General features: G+C 41.6%; 1 protein-coding gene across 14 annotated transcripts in view; it reads left to right on the top strand.

Moving 5' to 3' along the window:
• Nucleotides 1–17,108, top strand: part of CSNK1G1 (casein kinase 1 gamma 1) — a 102,378-nt gene that overhangs the window by 70,028 nt on the left and 15,242 nt on the right. For 6 of the 14 annotated variants that reach the window (XR_001887851.1, XM_017885104.1, XM_017885106.1 and 3 more), the window contains 2 exons: nucleotides 8,462–8,572; nucleotides 16,452–16,558. Coding sequence is in view for 11 of the 14 variants with exons in the window: in XM_017885104.1 (XP_017740593.1) it covers nucleotides 8,462–8,572; nucleotides 16,452–16,558 (218 nt within the window). In the remaining 3 variants the exon portion in view is untranslated. Of the gene's footprint in view, nucleotides 1–7,457; nucleotides 7,598–8,461; nucleotides 8,573–13,343; nucleotides 13,365–15,471; nucleotides 16,014–16,451; nucleotides 16,559–17,108 lie in introns of those variants that run through there. The other 8 variants (XM_017885111.1, XM_017885112.1, XM_017885109.1 and 5 more) reach the window with 7 other exon arrangements.

The raw sequence follows: 17,108 nt of genomic DNA, 5'->3' as shown, positions 1-17,108 counted from the left end.
GCACTTTTTTCTTTTAATAGAGATGGGATCCCACTCCATCTCTCAGGATAGAGTGCAGTGGCATGATGATAGCTCGCAGCAACCTTGACCTCCTGGGCCCAAGCAGTCCTCCCACCCCAGCCTCCCAAATAGCTGGGACTACAGGCGTGAGCCACGACACCTGACTAATGTTTATTTGCTTTTGTAGAGACAGGGCCTCACTGGCCTCAAACTCCTGGGCTCAAGTGATCCTTCTGCCTCAGCCTTCCAAATAACTGGGATTACAAGTGTGAGCTACCATGCCTGGCCAAGCACAATTTTTTTGAACACAAATTTTACTTAACCAGAGAACTATAATTAAACTATGAATTTGGATAGAATAAATGTTCCTAAAAGCTAGATCCATTCAGAAAGATCCCAGTTGAGTTAGTCTTTACATCATTTTACACTTCGTGTTTGTCCTTTCCCAGTACAAAATGTTGTAAATCTTGCCATGGCTCTGATTCCTCTCTAAAGAACTCTGCATTACCATCCAGCAGAAAGGGGATGAAAACCTTAATAGTTCTGCCTGCTTCTACCTGGCAAATTCCTTTGCATTATCTGATCAATCAGGAAGCAAGTCCTGCCGGTATCCACAGATCTGATATTAGAGTACAACATATTGTACTGTCATAGGTTTTATTCAGTGTGCTTGTTCAACACACTAAATGTAGACTGTTGCGTTGACTACCATGTGCATGCAGCAGCACTCTTCCTGCCCTTTCAGTACTTTAAATCCAAGCTTATGACGATCTTTACTCATGTAAATGCTACATAAACATTACACCGCAATGGTTCAGGAGTTATGATAAGTGTTTCCTTTTTCTCTGGCTGACCTCTTTTATTATGGTGGGTTTTGTTGTGGGCATGTGAAAAAGAAGGGCTACTTAGCCTAGCAGGTTGGAGAGAACAGATCCTATTTTGACATTGGAGAGAGTCATATTGACTATTAAAAGCTTTTAAATGGTAAGAGACATGGTATCCTACCCCAAAATGTCACTTACTCTTTTTTGTGTTTTTGTACATGTAACATAGGTGTTTTGTTTTGTTTTCATTTGCCGTGTGAAAAGAGATGCGTAGCATGTGTTTAAGGGAAAGAATTTATTCTTTGTAATTTTGTACCGGGTGAACTGTTCCCTTGCAAATTCTCCAGTTTGACTAGGAAAATATGAATCAAAGATCAGTAAAGTAATCTCTCATCCTTCCAAAAGAACTATATTTAAACTAACTCAATACCTTATAATACACAGAAAAATAAACACAGAATTTAAAAGAGTCAAATCATATGGGGTCTGAAGAAGATATGCCTCCTGTAAAAGAGTGGTTTGGATTTGTTTGTATCTAGACTGTAAGGGAATACATTTAAAGGACATGGAGCCTTAGAAAAATATATTGTGGCTGGCAGGGTCGGTGGCTCACGTCTGCACTTTGGGAAGCTGAGGCGGTGGATCACTTGAGGCCGGGAGTTCAAAACCAGCCTGACCAACATGGTGAAACCTTGTCTCTACTAAAAATACAGAATTAGCTGGGCATGGTGGCGCATGCCTGCAATCCCAGCTACTTGGGAGGCTGAGGTAGGAGAATCACTTGAACCCAGGAGTCGGAGGTTGCAATGACCCGAGATTGCACCATTGCACTCCAACCTGGGCAACAAGAGTGAAACTCTGTCTCAAAAAAAAAAAAAAGAAAAAGAAAAATATATTGTGGTTTAGTGCTGTCATGCTTACTGAATAAAGCTTGTTATGAGCATAATTTTTCTAAAGGAAACATTAGGCCAGATTGCTAAATAGCCAAGGTAGTCAGAGATTTTCATAAAATGAATACCTGAAAAAATTTTTAAAAAGCTGATTAGTTATCCATTGCTGTCTTTTTACAGAGCACTGTTTAGTTCTGACTGAGGCTCAGGGTTTACTAGTTGAAGGGGCTGATGTGTTTGCCCAGAGATAATCTGCCTCCTTCTGACATGTGTGCAGTTTCCTAACATGCTGCCTGCCATCTAGTAGGAGCACAGACAGAGATTGCACACTCTTCCTGGCCACAGGATGGCCACAGCTCCACATAGAGCTCAGTGCAGGATAGGACTGCCCCTCCTAATTTCTGGGACCTTTACTCTGAGAGGAGATTTGAAACAAGCAAGTGCAAAACTAATTAGCGTCTTCTGTTCTATCACCTAGTCACTGCTGCTCACCTTTTCTCTTAATTCTGTATTCCATAGTGAAAGTTTTTTTCTTTCTGTATGCATTCTTAAGTGTTTTGTATTTCAGCAGACACCCTGTGTTCTAACCTAGCTCCTTGTAGGAGGAAACTTGGTGATTCTGAAGTAATCCTACCTAGATAAACCAACATTGCCTAGGGAGGTATCTTACACCATTGTAAGGATAGGGCAGAGTTTGAATAGAGAGTTGCAGACTTCTAGGGTGGTTTCCATGATTTTTCTAAAAGCGTCACAGAATTAATAATCTCGTCTCTAGATAGTATTGAGCCTGGGAATAATCCCCTTTTCAGGTTGTTGTCAGTGATTTTTAAACTTCCCTCATATTTGATAAAGTTTATAGAATACAGGATATCTCTGCACACATGACAGATTACATGCCATAACCCCTGTCTGGCATGGGAACACTGGTTCTGTTTCATGATCTTAATAGAAGGAAGTTTTTAGTTTTGTTCAAGTATATACTTTTTTTTTTTTTTTTTTTTTTAAAGACAGAGTCTTACTCTGTTGCCCAGGCTGGAGTGCAGTGGCGCGATCTCGGCTCACTGCAACCCCTGCCTCCCGGGTTCAGGTGGTTCTCCTGCCTTAGCCTCCTGAGTAGCTGGGACTACAGGTGTGCATCACCATGCCCGGCTACTTTTTTTGTATTTTTAGTAGAGACGGGGTTTCACCATGTTGGCCAGGATGGTCTCAGTCTCCTGACCTCATGATCCATCCACCTCAGCCTCCCAAAGTGCTGGGATTACAGGCGTGAGCCACCGCGCCTAGCTCCTGTTCCATTCTTTTCTTCTTCCATCTTACCCCTACCATATCATAAAAGAAAAGAAAGAGAAATTTTAATATTGGAAATGTGATAAAACCAGAATGTAATCCAGTATATTCTCTTTGCTAATCTTTTGGTACTATTCAGTCTCTATTCTTGTTAATTTGTAGTTGAAGACAGTTAATGAGGCTGAGAAGACTTACATGAGAGGCCAAAATGTTTTTTATAAATGGCAGCTTTTAAGGTATTTTTTGAGCCATAAAGTGAAGTAGATAAAGTTGTTTGTATATATAATCAACAATAATTTTTTTAAATGAGCTTTTTATGAAGAATAGAATTTGGTTATTTTTTTTTTTTTTTTTTTGAGGCAGATCTCACTCTGTCGTCCAGGGTGGACTGCAGCAGCACAATCTCAGCTCACTGCAACCTCTGCCTCCTAGCCTACTGTGCCTGGCCTGGTGATTTTTTTGCTACAAGAGAAAGGGTGTTTGCCTTCCTTTGCTTCAGAATAGTAGCTTTATCCCCACTAAGAATTTGAAATAATTTTTTTTTCCCCCGAGATGGAGTCTTGCTCTGTCGCCAGGCGGTTGTGCAGTGACACAATCTCGGTTCACTGCAACCTCCACCTCCCAGGTTCAAGCTATTCCCCTACCTCAGCCTCCCAAGTAGCTGGGACTACAGGCGCGCGCCACCACACTCAGCTAATTTTTTGTATTTTAGTAGAGAGGGAGTTTCACCGTATTGGCCAGGATGGTCTCGATCTCTTGACCTCGTGATCCGCCCATCTCGGCCTCCCAAAGTGCTAGGATTACAGGTGTGAGCCACCACACCCACAGAAGTTGAAATAATTTTCAAGCCATAGATGGGGATGATACTTGAGATGTCTTCAGATTGTGTTTTCCTCCCTCCTTGTTAGTGTCACTCTTACTGGCTGCTATCCATTAATCCCTGCCAAATGACTGCTGGGAGAGATTTGTTTCCCCTGCCGTAGGGCATAGGTGGGGTTTTCACTTTTTCAACAGTCTTCTATGTTTTCTCAAGTATTTTTGTTACCTTTACCTTTCATGTATGCTATGCTGGTTGCTACTTTGTTGTTTCAAGATTTACCTATTGCGTAGTAAACCAGTCATTTCCACAAAGGTGATGCAATCACAACTGAAAATTTTAGAGCATTCCCCCACAGAGTTACCACTACTTGAGATTTCTGCTCCTGCTTTGGGGGACTTACACACTCCATGTGGACCTCTGCTTTTCAAGTAATGCAGAGAAATTGACTTTGCTGAATGACTTTTCTACTCATGCACCTCTTGAGTGACATTTAATTAGATGTGTATGTATGAGTGGTCTTTTAAGAATGAAGGATTTACATGCTGATCTCCTCTGCTGCTTTGCTTAATCTAACTAGCTACTGTGCTAGTGAGGCCTAATCATAACTCCTGTGTACACAGTATTGCCTAGAATACCTTTTTTGAAGAGTTACACTAGCAGACTGCTGTAGTTGTCACCTTTCTTTGGTTTCATCTATATCCTAGGCACTCTGTTGCTTTCTAAAACCGCAAGTGGCCCTTTCTACTATGTTATCCTCTAGATACTGGTCCAAGCTCTTAAGTTCCAGAAAACAGTAGCCCTAGAGTTTAACGTCCTACTGAAAACTAATTTCCAAAGTAATAAACCAGCAACCCCTAGGTTCACATCTATACTTAGTTTTGATGCTTTCAACAGATACGGAAGGCATTGGTGGGCAGTAGTATGGTATAGTATGTTTTCTTTCATCATAGTGGAAGCATTTATGAGGCAATCTAGAGTGTTAACATTAGTTTTCTGTTTATCTTTAAAAGATAAATAGCATATTGCTTTGAGAATGGAGATGGAATGTGATTTTAGGCCTTTGAAAATGTCTTGTTATTTTCATTTAAACAAAAATCTTAAATCTTTTAACAAATTATTTATTGAACTAGAATGAATATAAAGAACCACATAGCCCTGTGAATCAGACAATAGCCTTAAAACCAAAGTTCTTATGTGTAGTCAGTAAAAATGGAAATAATTGTTGATCAGCTGTCCAGGGTTTTCTTAACTTTAAAAGCCCATGAGCATACATGAACATACATTTCCAGCCATTTTCTATTTTATCTGCCTTAAAAACAAATGCAGGCCGGGCACAGGGGCTCACGCCTGTAATCTTAGCACTTCGGGAGGCCGAGGCGGTCAGATCACAAGGTCAGGAGATCAAGACCATCCTGGCTAACAAGGTGAAACCCTGTCTCTACTAAAAATACAAAAAAATTAGCAACCTGGTGGCACGCGCCTGTAGTCCCAGCTACTGAGGAGGCTGAGGCAGGAGAATGGCATGAATCCGGGAGGCTGAGCTTACAGTGAGCCGAGATTGCACCCCTGCAGTTCAGCCTGGGCGACAGAGCAAGACTCTGTCTCAAAAAACAAACAAACAAACAAACAAACAAACAAAAAAAAGCAAAAACAGAGCATTCATGAGATGTAATTGCATTTAGTATGTATTATAGAACTCAACACTAAATGGCTTATCAATGCCTGGATTTTTTTTAAGTACTTAAGTTTCTAGAAACCTGACAGCACAGCCAGGTGCAGTGGCTCACGCCTGCTAATCCTAGCACTTTGGGAGGCCAAGGCAGGCAGATCACGAGGTCAGGAGATCAAGACCATCCTGGCTAACACAGTGAAACCCCATCTCTACTAAAAATACAAAAAATTAGCCGGGCATGGTGGCAGCACCTGTAGTCCCGACTACTTGGGAGGCTGAGGCAAGAGAATGGCATGAACCCAGGAGGCAGAGCTTGCAATGAGCCGAGACCACGCCACTGCACTCCAGCCTGGGCGCAAAGCCAGACTCCGTCTCAAGAAAAAAAAAAAGGAAACCTGACAGTACTATATAATAGTTTAAGAGCTTAAATGTTATATTTAAATATCACAAAAAAAAAAAAAAGTTCTAGAGAACTGAAAAAGTCTATCACTAATAGGTTTATAGATATTACTTCTAATATTACAAGAATAGGTTTATTCTCAGATTTCCAGCAGTCAGAATAAATGAGACTAAGTGCTCTGAGGATATAGACAACGTCAATAAATTTATAAAATATGGCCGGCACGGTGGCTCACGCCTATAATTCCAGCACTTTGGGAGGCCGAGGCAGTTGGTGGATCACCTGAGGTCGGGAGTTCGAGATCAGTCTGACTAACATGGAGAAACCCCGTCTCTACTAAAAATACAAAATTAGCCAGGCATGGTGGCATATGCCTGTAATCCCAGCTACTTGGGAGGCTGAGGCAGGAGAATCGCTTGAACTTGGGAGGTGGAGGTTGTGGCAAGCCGAGATTGCGCCACTGCACTTCAGCCTGGACATCAAGAGCGAAACTCCATCTCAACCAAAAAAATAAAAATAAAAATAAGCTTATGATTATGTTACACACCAGTCTTATTTTGGAAAATGAAACATTTGAACCTCTTTTGGCAGAAATAATTTATTTTGGGTAGCTTTGATTCTCTCTAATATAACTAGCAGCATAAAATCAAACCCCTCATTTATAAGATTATAATGCAAGTTCATACAGCTGCCTTCTCATAGAATATGTTTATTCTCTGAGGAATAGCAGAGAAAATATGAACAGGATCCTCTTTAGTACTCTTGTCCATATGACTTCATATTCCATTAATAAAAAGGAGTAAATTGGCCGGGCATGGTGGCTCACACCTGTAATGCCAGCACTTTGGGAGGCCTAGGTGGGTGGATCATGAGGTCAGGAGATCAAGACCATCCTCGCCAACATGGCGAAACCCCGTCTCTACTAAAATACAAAAATTAGCTGGGCGTGGTGGCTCATGCCTGTAATCCCAGCACTCTGGGAGGCCATGGCGAGTGAATCATGAGGTCAGGAGATCGAGACCATCCTGGCTAACACGGTGAAACCCCGTCTCTACTAAAAATACCAAAAAATTAGCTGGGCATGGTGGCGCGCACCTGTAGTCCCAGCTACTCGGGAAGCTGAGGCAGGAGAATGGCGTAAACCTGGGAGGCAGAGCTTGCAGTGAGCCGAGATCATGCACTGCATTCCAGCCTGGGCTACAGAGCACGACTCTGTCTCAAAAAAAAAAAAAAGTAAATTGTAGCTGGTGTACAAAGCTCTGATTTTTATGAGAAATGCCTTTTTGGTGACTTACGGATGAGCCTTAAGTAACTCTTGTCAATGAGATATTGATGGGGAGTGAATATAGACCCTCAAACCATTACTTCCTTGCTCTTCCTTTTTTATAGAATACAACTTTTATAGCCGTGAACATTTGTAAGCTTTATCATCCTTTCTGGTTTTCATGCAGAGCAGCAATATCACATCCTAACCCCTGTAGCTGTTTATATCAGCAGCAATTAAAATTTGATATACTAATCCCTCATTGCTGACTCTCCAACTACTCATTTTTCATTTTTGTAGAGCCTTAGGACTGTTACAGCTGAGCATTATGATGTTAACAACTCAGCCATCTGGCACAGGGGAAGAGGCACCTAAACAGATTCTTCTGAACAAAAGTCACATATGAGCAAGATCAGAATAGTAGGAGATCTAAAAAGCAGGTAAAGAAGGAAGAGACTTGAATGATACTAAGGTGAAAGCAGAATCCAAAGAGGTTTTTAATTGAAGGTTGACCCTCCTTTTGCTTTCCAGAAGAAAAAAATTCATAGTATCATATTAATAAGTAAACATTTTCTGATTCCAGTTTAGAAACTGTTAGAAGAACCAGGCAAACAATGTAGCTATTTTTTTGTTATTATTATTATTATTATTATTTTTTCGAGATGGAGTCTTGCTCTGTCGAGCAGGCTGGAGTGCAGTGGCATGATCTCAGCTCACTGCAACCTCCGCCTCCCGGGTTTAAGCAATTCTCCTGCCTCAGTCTCCCGAGTAGCTGGGATTACAGGCATGCGCCACCATGCCCAGCTCATTTTTGTATTTTTAGTAGAGACAGGGTTTCACCATGTTGGTCAGGCTGGTCTCGAACTCCAGACCTCGTGATCCGCCCGCCTTGGCCTCCCAAAGTGCTGAGATTATAGGTGTGTGCCACTGCCCCCGCCTGTCCAACAATCTTAACATTCTAAGTTTGATCTGCAGTGGCTACCGAAATTTTACCTCTGTGGAAACTAAAAGATGATCCCAGCTTTGAGTGTGTGTTTTTTCCCCCTTCCTCCTCTTTTGGTTGTTATTGGTTTTCTGGGTGTGGATAAGAAGGGTGTGCTATAGATTCATGTATTGACTCCTTAGGCTAAAGTGAATGTAGACAAGCTTCCTTTTCCTCAGTGCTTTCCAGTGGTTGTTAGTTTAAAATTCAAAACCAAAAGAAAAACCTACAGGGACACGAATGTACTTGATTTTGTTATGGCTTGCTGTTGCTTCACCTTTCCTTCCATATCTTGCTCTCATGCTTTCTAATGCCTAAGCAGAATACATCATCAGAGCGCCGAGGAGAATGGGAAATTCAGCCCAGCCGGCAGACCAATACCTCATACCTTACGTCTCACTTGGCTGCAGACCGCCATGGGGGATCAGTGCAGGTATTTACTGCCTTTATTGCCTTTTCCTGGCCTTTCCAGCTTGGCTGGTAGAATGTTGGCTTGCTTCAGAAACTTTGGCGGCTTTAGAAAGGAAGCTTATAGGAAGGGCTAGTTGAGTATCTGTGCAGATTTTTTGTCTAGGTGGACTTGGGTAAGAGTCGCTTGTTAAGATGATTACTTCCTGTTGTCATTGACTGAGAAACACCTGAATGATTTCTGATGCTGATTTCTGGTTAACCTAGTCCTACCACCTTGATGCATTCATGAAAATAACATAAAAATAACATCAAGGTGGAATTGTGTTAGTGTCAAGTCTGTGAATTTTAAAGACCTGAAACTTACAAATATTTTTTGAATACAGGACTAAAGGACTGCATATGTTGCTCATTCCATGATATGTGCCTTAATGCATAAGCTGAGAATGTTAATTTGTATAAGTCATCTTTTTCTGAGTGGGTACCCAAGAAGTTGGACTGTTTCCATTTTTCTCCCTGGAATCAATGTGACCTTAAGAAAATTATTTCTGATTTCATTTGGGCTATTCTGAAACTCTTGTTTTCTCTTTAGTACTAGAACATCTTGTATCTCTTAACTTGTCTTATATGTGGATTTTTTAATAATCTTAGCCTCAATATTGTTCTCATACTGGTGACACCGTAAGTTGGGACACACAGTGACCTCAGAGCTGTCAAACATAAATTCTTATAAAGGTGCAGACGGGTTTGTGCATATAGAAATGCATCTTGGTAGCCTTGATCATCTAGGATATGCTGTTAAAAGGAGTGATTAATGGAAAGATCTTAATCACAGCTTGAAAGACAGTTTTGGCCCTGTAAAAAACCACATAGAATCATATAGGTTAAAATTATGGATTGAGGCTGGGCATGGTAGCTCCTGTAATCCCAGCACTTTGGGAGGCCGAGGCAGGCGGATCACTTGAGGTCAGGAGTTCAAGACCAGCCTGGCCAACATGGTGAAACCCCATCTCTACTATAAATACAAAAAAAAAATTAGCCAGGCCTGGTGGCGCATGCCTGTAATCCTAGCTACTCAGGAGGCTGAGGTGGGAGGATTGCCTGAATCTGGGAGGCAGAAGTTGCAGTGAGCCGAGATCGTGCCACTGTACACTCCAGCCTAGGTGACAGAATGAGACTCCATGTCAAAAAAAAAAAAAAACCTGAATGGATTGGACAAGACTGAGCAACAAAGGGAGAGCTCGTCTCTATAGAAAGTTAAAAAATTAGGATGGCCGGGCGTTGTGGCTCACGCCTGTAATCCCAGCACTTTGGGAGGCCAAAGAGGGCGGATCACGAGGTCAAGTGATTAAAACCATCTTGGCCAACATGGTAAACCCTGTCTCTACTAAAAATACAAAAATTACCTGGGCATGGTGGCGCATGCCTATAGTTTCAGCTACTCAGGAGGCTGAGGCAGGAGAATCACTTGAACCCGGGAGGCAGAGGTTGCAGTGAGCCGAGATCCCGCCACTGCACTCCAGCCTGGGTGACGGAGTGAGACTCTGTCTCCAAAATAAAAAACAAACAAACAAAAAAAAACGTTGCTCTTAGGAGCCAGGCACAGTGGCTTACACTTAAAATTCCAGCATTTTGAGAGGCCTAGGCAGGAGGATCACTTGAGGCCAGGAGTTCTTGACCATCCTGGCAATATAGCAAGATCTTGTCTTTACACAAAACAGAAAAATTGGCTAGGTGTGGTGGTGTGTGCCTATAGTCCTAGCTGCTAGGAAGGCTTAGGCGAGAGGATTGCTTGAGTAGTTTGAGGCTGCAGTGAGCCATGATCATACCACAGCATTTCAGCCTGGGTGACAGCAAGACCCTGTCTCTTAAAAAACAAAACAAAACCAAAAAAAACCTCTCAATTTTATTTCTCAGGCACCCTTTCTTATGAAGCCACAAGAGGATGTGTGTTATCAAAATTAATAGAACAAGAGAGTAGCAGCCATGTGCAGTGGCTCACGCCTGTAATCCCAGCACTTTGGGAGGCTGAGGCGGGCAGATCACAAGGTCAGGAATTCAAGACCAGCCTGGCCAACATAGTGAAACCCCGTCTCTACTAAAAAATACAAAAAAAAAAAATTATCTGGGCATGGTGGCGGGTACCTGTAGTCCCAGCTACTTGGGAGGCTGAGGGGGAGAATCACTTGAACTCGGGAGGCAGAGGTTGCAGTGAGCTGAGATTGCGCCCCTGCATTCCAGCCTGGGTGACACAGCGAGACTCTGTCTCAAAAAAAAAATAAATAAATAAAGGAATATCTGGGATCCAGGAAACCGGAGATCCGGCATAGGAAAGAAACAAAGGGAATCCCTAGTATAATAATAAAGTTAGGAGATCCTGGGATCTGTACACCAATAGAAGAGAGCAGCTTGTTCAAAACAGAGCTGCAAGAGCAGCTCTTTGGTGTTTTCCTTTTTAACATTATGGTTTATCCTTGTTTTTTTATAATTACAAAATAAGCATATTTCTTTTTTTCAATTTTCTTTTTTTCTTTTTCTTTTTCTTTTTTTTTTATTTTTTGAGATGGAGTCTTGCTCTGTCATCCAGGCTAGAGTGCAGTGGTGCAATCTTGGCTCACTGCAACTGCTGTTTCCCGGGTTCAAGCGATTCTCCTGTCTCAGCCTCCGGAGCCGCTGGGATTACAGGCCCCTGCCACTACACTCAGCTAATTTTTGGATATTTAGTAGAGATGGGTTTTTGCCACGTTGCCCAGGCTAGTCTCAAACTCCTGACCTCAAGTGATCCACCCGTGTAGGCCTCACAAAGTCCAGGGATTACAGGCATGAGCCATCGGCTCTTTTGAAATATGCAACTGCCTCTACTCCCTATAAACTAAGCTTTACCAGCTTCCTTGGCACTTAGATAGGGGACAGGCAGTTTCACCATTTACCTAATATTATGTTCAGCTCTGCTGCTCCTCATTACATTGGCCTCTTTGGGCTTACACTGTTTTTAGCATACCTTTTGCAAACCAAATTAACAATACTTTCCTAACACAACAGATGTCCACATATTTATGAGTTGTCTCACTTGCTAGAGGTAATGTAGTAAAAACATGTTTGGCCTAACCTGGGTGACTTGCAGACACCATGACCCAGGGAGGAGTGCAGAATGTTAAGAGATAAGAAAAGTTTGTTCTGATAAGGCACATGGAGACTCCTGTTCCAAGATATTTAATGGGCAGACCCCCATGGTTCTCATCCTTCCAGTATTTCCACAGATCTTATATGTGTAGAAGGTGTCAGTGCCAGAAGATAATATATTTTCTCTTTCAAGAAATTCCTCTAAAGTTGTCTAAATTAAAATGTTTAGGGAGTTTTTAGAAATGTTCAGGACCAAGTAAGGACTTAAGACTTAGAATGACACATGAGTTAAAGTACTGTTTCCTTTGGTACACAGCTCTGATTTCTCCTCACAGTGACATTTTGAGAAATGAAACTAATAACCCAAATTATTGAGACTCCTAAAAGGGATATTACCAGGTTTGAATGTCAAAACAGTCCTTCACCTTAGTCTTTCTTGTGAGTAATGCTGTAAGATATTAATTGGTCTTGTTTGATATAGCCAGAGTAATGAGCGATTAAGTGATTAAAGCAAAATAAATGTCTATTTGAAGTATGCAAATAAAGCTTTTTTTTTTTTTTTTTGAGACAGCGTTTCACAGTGTTGTCTAGGCTGGGGTTCAGTGGCATGATCTTGGCTCACTATAACCTCCGCCTCCCAGGTTCAAGCAATTCTCGTGCCTCAGCCTCCTGAGTAGCTGGGATTACGGGCGCCCGCCACCATGCCCAGCTGGTTTTTTGTATTTTAGTAGAGATGGGGTTTCACTGTCTTGTCCAGGCTGGTCTCGAACTCCTGAGCTCAGGCAATCCATCTGTCTTGACCTCCCAAAGTGCTAGGATTACAGGCGCAAGCCACCATGCCCAGCCACAAATAAAGCTTTTTATAATGAAGCTTATTTTTTATTATCTTTTATAATGAAGTTATATGAAAAATTTATTTATTTACTTACTTATTTATTTATTTATTTATTTAATTTATTTTTTGAGACGAAGTCTTGCTCTGTCATCTAGGCTGGAGTGCAGTGGCGTGATCTCTGCTCACTGCAAGCTCTGCCTCCGGGGTTCACACCATTCTCCTGCCTCAGCCTCCTGAGTGGCTGGGACTACAGGCGTGCACCACTACACCCGGCTAATTTTTTGTATTTGTAGTAGAGATGGGGTTTCACCGTGTTAGGATGGTCTCAATCTCCTGACCTCGTGATCTGCCCGCCTCGGCCTCCCAAAGTGCTGGGATTATAGGCGTGAGCCACCGCACCCAGCCTTGAAGTTATACTAAAAATTTAATAGAAAAAACAGCTAGATCACTTGGGGTCAGGAGTTCAAGACCAGCCTGGCCAATATGGTGAAACCCCGTCTCTAGGAAAAAATACAAAAATTAGCCAGACGTGGTGGTGCATGCCTGTAGTCCCAGCTACTCGGGAGCCTGAGGCAGGAAAATCGCTTGAGCTCAGGAGGCAGAGGTTGCAGTGAGCCAAGATCACACCACTGCACTGCAGCCTGGGCAACAGAGTGAGATTCTGTCTCAAAAAAAGAAAAAAAACCCATAAAGATAATATTGTTCAAAATGTCAGTAATTTTTTACATACATAAGTTTCTTTATAATTATTTAAATTTGTTTTCTAAACATCATTGTATTTAATTCCCTTCATATTTATGAAGTTGATAGGATCATGGTCATTTGCCTTGTCTTATAGAATTAGAAAACAGGGCTCACAGAGGATGTTAATGGTAGAACAAGGCCTGGAATCCAACTCTTCTGTCATTTACATGGTATTTGTTCCACTGCCTGCAGTTCAGTAGTTTGACAAACCAGACCTCCAACCTGAAATAATTAAGCGGATGCTGTGAAGGCTCAGATGTGTAGCCTTTAAGTCTTAGGTATGTTTTTGGTACAATTAAGTTTAAAAGTAGAGAATGGAAGCTCTGTTTATGTCTCAGTCATTTGAGACCAGATGCTCATTGATACAGACAAGATGTCTAGTCTGTAAAATGGGGATAACCTCTTATTCCTTAGATTGCCCAAGGACAGTGCTTATGGCCTAAATGGCAATTTGTAGCGAGGAGAAATTAGGAAGTATAAGCCATGAGAGACTCTGTGAGCAGGCCCCATGACCAAGAGTCCACCAGGTAGTTCTCAGTGGTGATGCTTACTAATGTTTCCTTCGTGTGAGTAGAAGCCAAGACATTTTATTTAACATCCTGTCTAGTTCCTGAACTGTCCACTAGAAACTTAACTATATTTTCTCCTGTAACCCTTGTGCTCACAGAATGAGCTTACCAGCATTATCACTGGTGTGCAACCAGAATATATCCACAAGAAGCAAATGAAGCACTGAGGAAATTAACAGGATAGCATTAGAGTGAGGAGGTGTGGTTTTCCAATCCATATACCCTCTTTCCTCGACTTTTTGGTTTTGCTGGTTTTTCCCCAACTTTTTGTATTGAAAATATCAACTCTACAGAGAAATCGGGAAGGAAATGCAATCAACTCTTGTGTATCTTTAACCTCGCTGAACGAATTATTAAGATTTTGCCATATTTGCTTTAAATCTGTGAGTGAAAGTGTGTGTTTTGTGTTGGCTTGCTAAACCATACGAAAGTAAGTTGCAGACATCATTACATCTTTTCCCAAAATACTACAGCCTGTGTCTTCTAAGAACAAAGACATTCTAAGAAAGTTAATTTCATAATATCTAAGATACAGTTCATATCACATTCCACCTAATTCCAGTTGTCCCCAGAATTAATATTGTAGTGTCCAGGATTTAATCAAGGTTCATGCCTTGCATTAACCAATGCAATTTGCCTCATCAGTCTTTTACAATGTCTTAGTCTCTTTTAATACATTTTAATCTTTAAGTCTCCCTGTGTTTAAATAAATAAAAGTCTTTTATAAAGATTCAGCTGGAGGCTGGGCACAGTGCCTCATGCCTGTAATCCCAGCACTTCGGGAGGCCGAGGTGGGTGGATAACCTGAGGTCAGGAGTTCGAGACTAGCCTGGCCAACATCGTGAAACCCCATGTCTACTAAAAAAAAAATACAAACAATTAGCCAGGCATGGTGGCACATGCCTGTCATCTCAGCTACTTGGGAGACTGAGGCAGTAGAACTGTTTGAATCTGGGAGGCAGAGGTTGCAGTGAGCCAAGATCGTGCCACTGCACTCCAGCCTGGGCGGCACAGCAAGACTGTCTCTCAAAAAAAAAAAAAAAGTGTTATTAATGAGAACAATAATTATTTCTTGTTTAGAAATAATGGTAGATATAGATTGCTAGTAAGTAATTTTCACTCTACCTGTCCCAAAGGCTACATGTACTAAATATTTCCTCCCACCCTCCTCTTTATGACTATTCAGGAAATTTTTGTAGATTAACTGCCTGAGCTAGAGGCAGATAAGAATAAACAGTTACAGAGAGAGAGGAACAGTAAGATGACCACTTATTGAGCTGTTACTATGTGTCATGGCACTGGGCTAAGCACTTTCTGTGGGTTGTCTGCACAGTAAACACCATTAGGTAAGCAGCATTATTCTCCCATTTTACAGATTAGGAAGCTTAGGCATAGACTGAGGATCTTGCCCAAGGACCCACAGCAAATAAGTGGTGGAGCTGGGGTTCAAACTTAGGGCTGATGAGGGCAATTTCTACACTATGCTGCTTCCCTTATTTCTACTAGGTATTATACTAGACAGTCTCATACATTTTCTTGTATAATTCTCTCATCAACCTATAAGAAACAATCTCAAATAGATGGAAGTACTTATCCAAGGGCGTATGATATCCAAATTGTTTATCCTATTTTGTGTTCTCTCCCATGTTTCAGCCAAGGTCTTTAACAAGCAGAGTGTTTTGTCCAGCAGTGAGGCCCCTTTTCCCACTTCCCAGCACCCACATAAACAGGAATCATGTGCTGGAAATGCAACCAGGTGGCAGAAGCAGCTACACATGCAAGAGAAGCCTGATCGGGTCCACATTAACCAGATGACAGGAGTGAGAGCCTTCACTTACATTTCGGGGACCATCAGTGAGAAGTGGGATGACAGTGAACCTGAAATAAAGATCGTTGAAATAAGACTGGCTTTCCAAGGGAGAATGTTTTTTTACCATCTTCCCTCTTGCCGGAGAGGATGTGACAGTCTTGTTATTTGTGTAACTTCGAACCAATGCTCAAAGCCATGAGGAAATTTCTGAAGGAAAGTGTGATTGTTTATAGTTTCTGGTACCCACTGTTGACTTCCTTTTTTGAACTTTTTCTTTCAACATCATCACTAAGTCTATATAATTATAGCATCATAAACTGAGAGAAGTAGACTTCACCCATCACATTCAAGGGAGCCAAGTGATTTTACCTTTAGAAGTCAGCCATGCAGTTATTTTTAACTTAATAAAGTAATGTGTGTGTTTTGCAATATGAAAGAATCTGTGTGTTTAGAACAAATTTTCCTCACGGAAATTCACCGATATTAACTCTAAACCTTGGTTAAGTCATTTGTTAGTGTTTCCATCTGTCAAAAGACCTATTTCATAAGATTTTTGTAAGGATTTAAATTTACACACACAGTGTAGCAGAGTGCCAGACACAGAGTAGGCACTCAGTATGGAAGTTATTATCATCATTATATGATTACATCATGGATTTTAGTGTTCTCACATGATAAGGGCCTGGGAACCTTCCCTAAATTGATCCCTTAACCCAGGAAAACAAACATTCCAGACACTGCCTGTTTAGTGACCCTGTCTGGCGCTGGCAAGAGATTTCTGATGCCATGTTTCCTGTCACACACTCTTGTCTTTCTGTTTCAGGTGGTTAGCTCAACCAATGGAGAGCTGAATGTTGATGATCCCACGGGAGCCCACTCCAATGCACCAATCACAGCTCATGCCGAGGTGGAGGTAGTGGAGGAAGCTAAGTACGTACATCTTCCAAGGGGGCTCTTAAGTTATGGGTTGAAAAACGTTTTCTGTCTCTTCCTCTCTGTGTGCTGCTCATCTCAGACTGGATTTCTCATGCTTGTAACCACAGCTTTCTTCCTTAACTGTTTTAATTTTTGCATGGTACTTTAAGGCTGCTACTGCCCTTCTTTAGCTGTGATTTCGGGGAAGACAGTCACATTTTTCTAGTTCACATGAAAAAGACATAGTGAACCGAAAGAATCATGTCATCAGGGCTACAATAGATAGTAGCCATGAGCTTCCTGGGGCTGTGGAGCTTCTTGCTCTGTATGGGATATAGAGAAAAATCTGCTGTTAAACCATGGGCCATGCTGAATAGCATTTGATTTCTGATTGTGGGCTAACAACTGGATGTATCATCATGGAACAAGGAGTTCAGGGACATTTTGTTCACTCTCAAATGATTCTGGCTTCAGAGAGACTAATTCAGGCAAGAAAAATATTATAGTCTGCATCTGTGAATGAGAGTGTGGGAAAAGAATGAAGTCATACTCATCTCAGAAGGGT

This window comes from Rhinopithecus bieti, unplaced genomic scaffold (assembly GCF_001698545.2).
Source record: "Rhinopithecus bieti isolate Rb0 unplaced genomic scaffold, ASM169854v2 scaffold_13262, whole genome shotgun sequence".
Taxonomy (NCBI): domain Eukaryota; kingdom Metazoa; phylum Chordata; class Mammalia; order Primates; family Cercopithecidae; genus Rhinopithecus; species Rhinopithecus bieti.
This window is presented reverse-complemented; position numbering and strand designations above follow the sequence as displayed.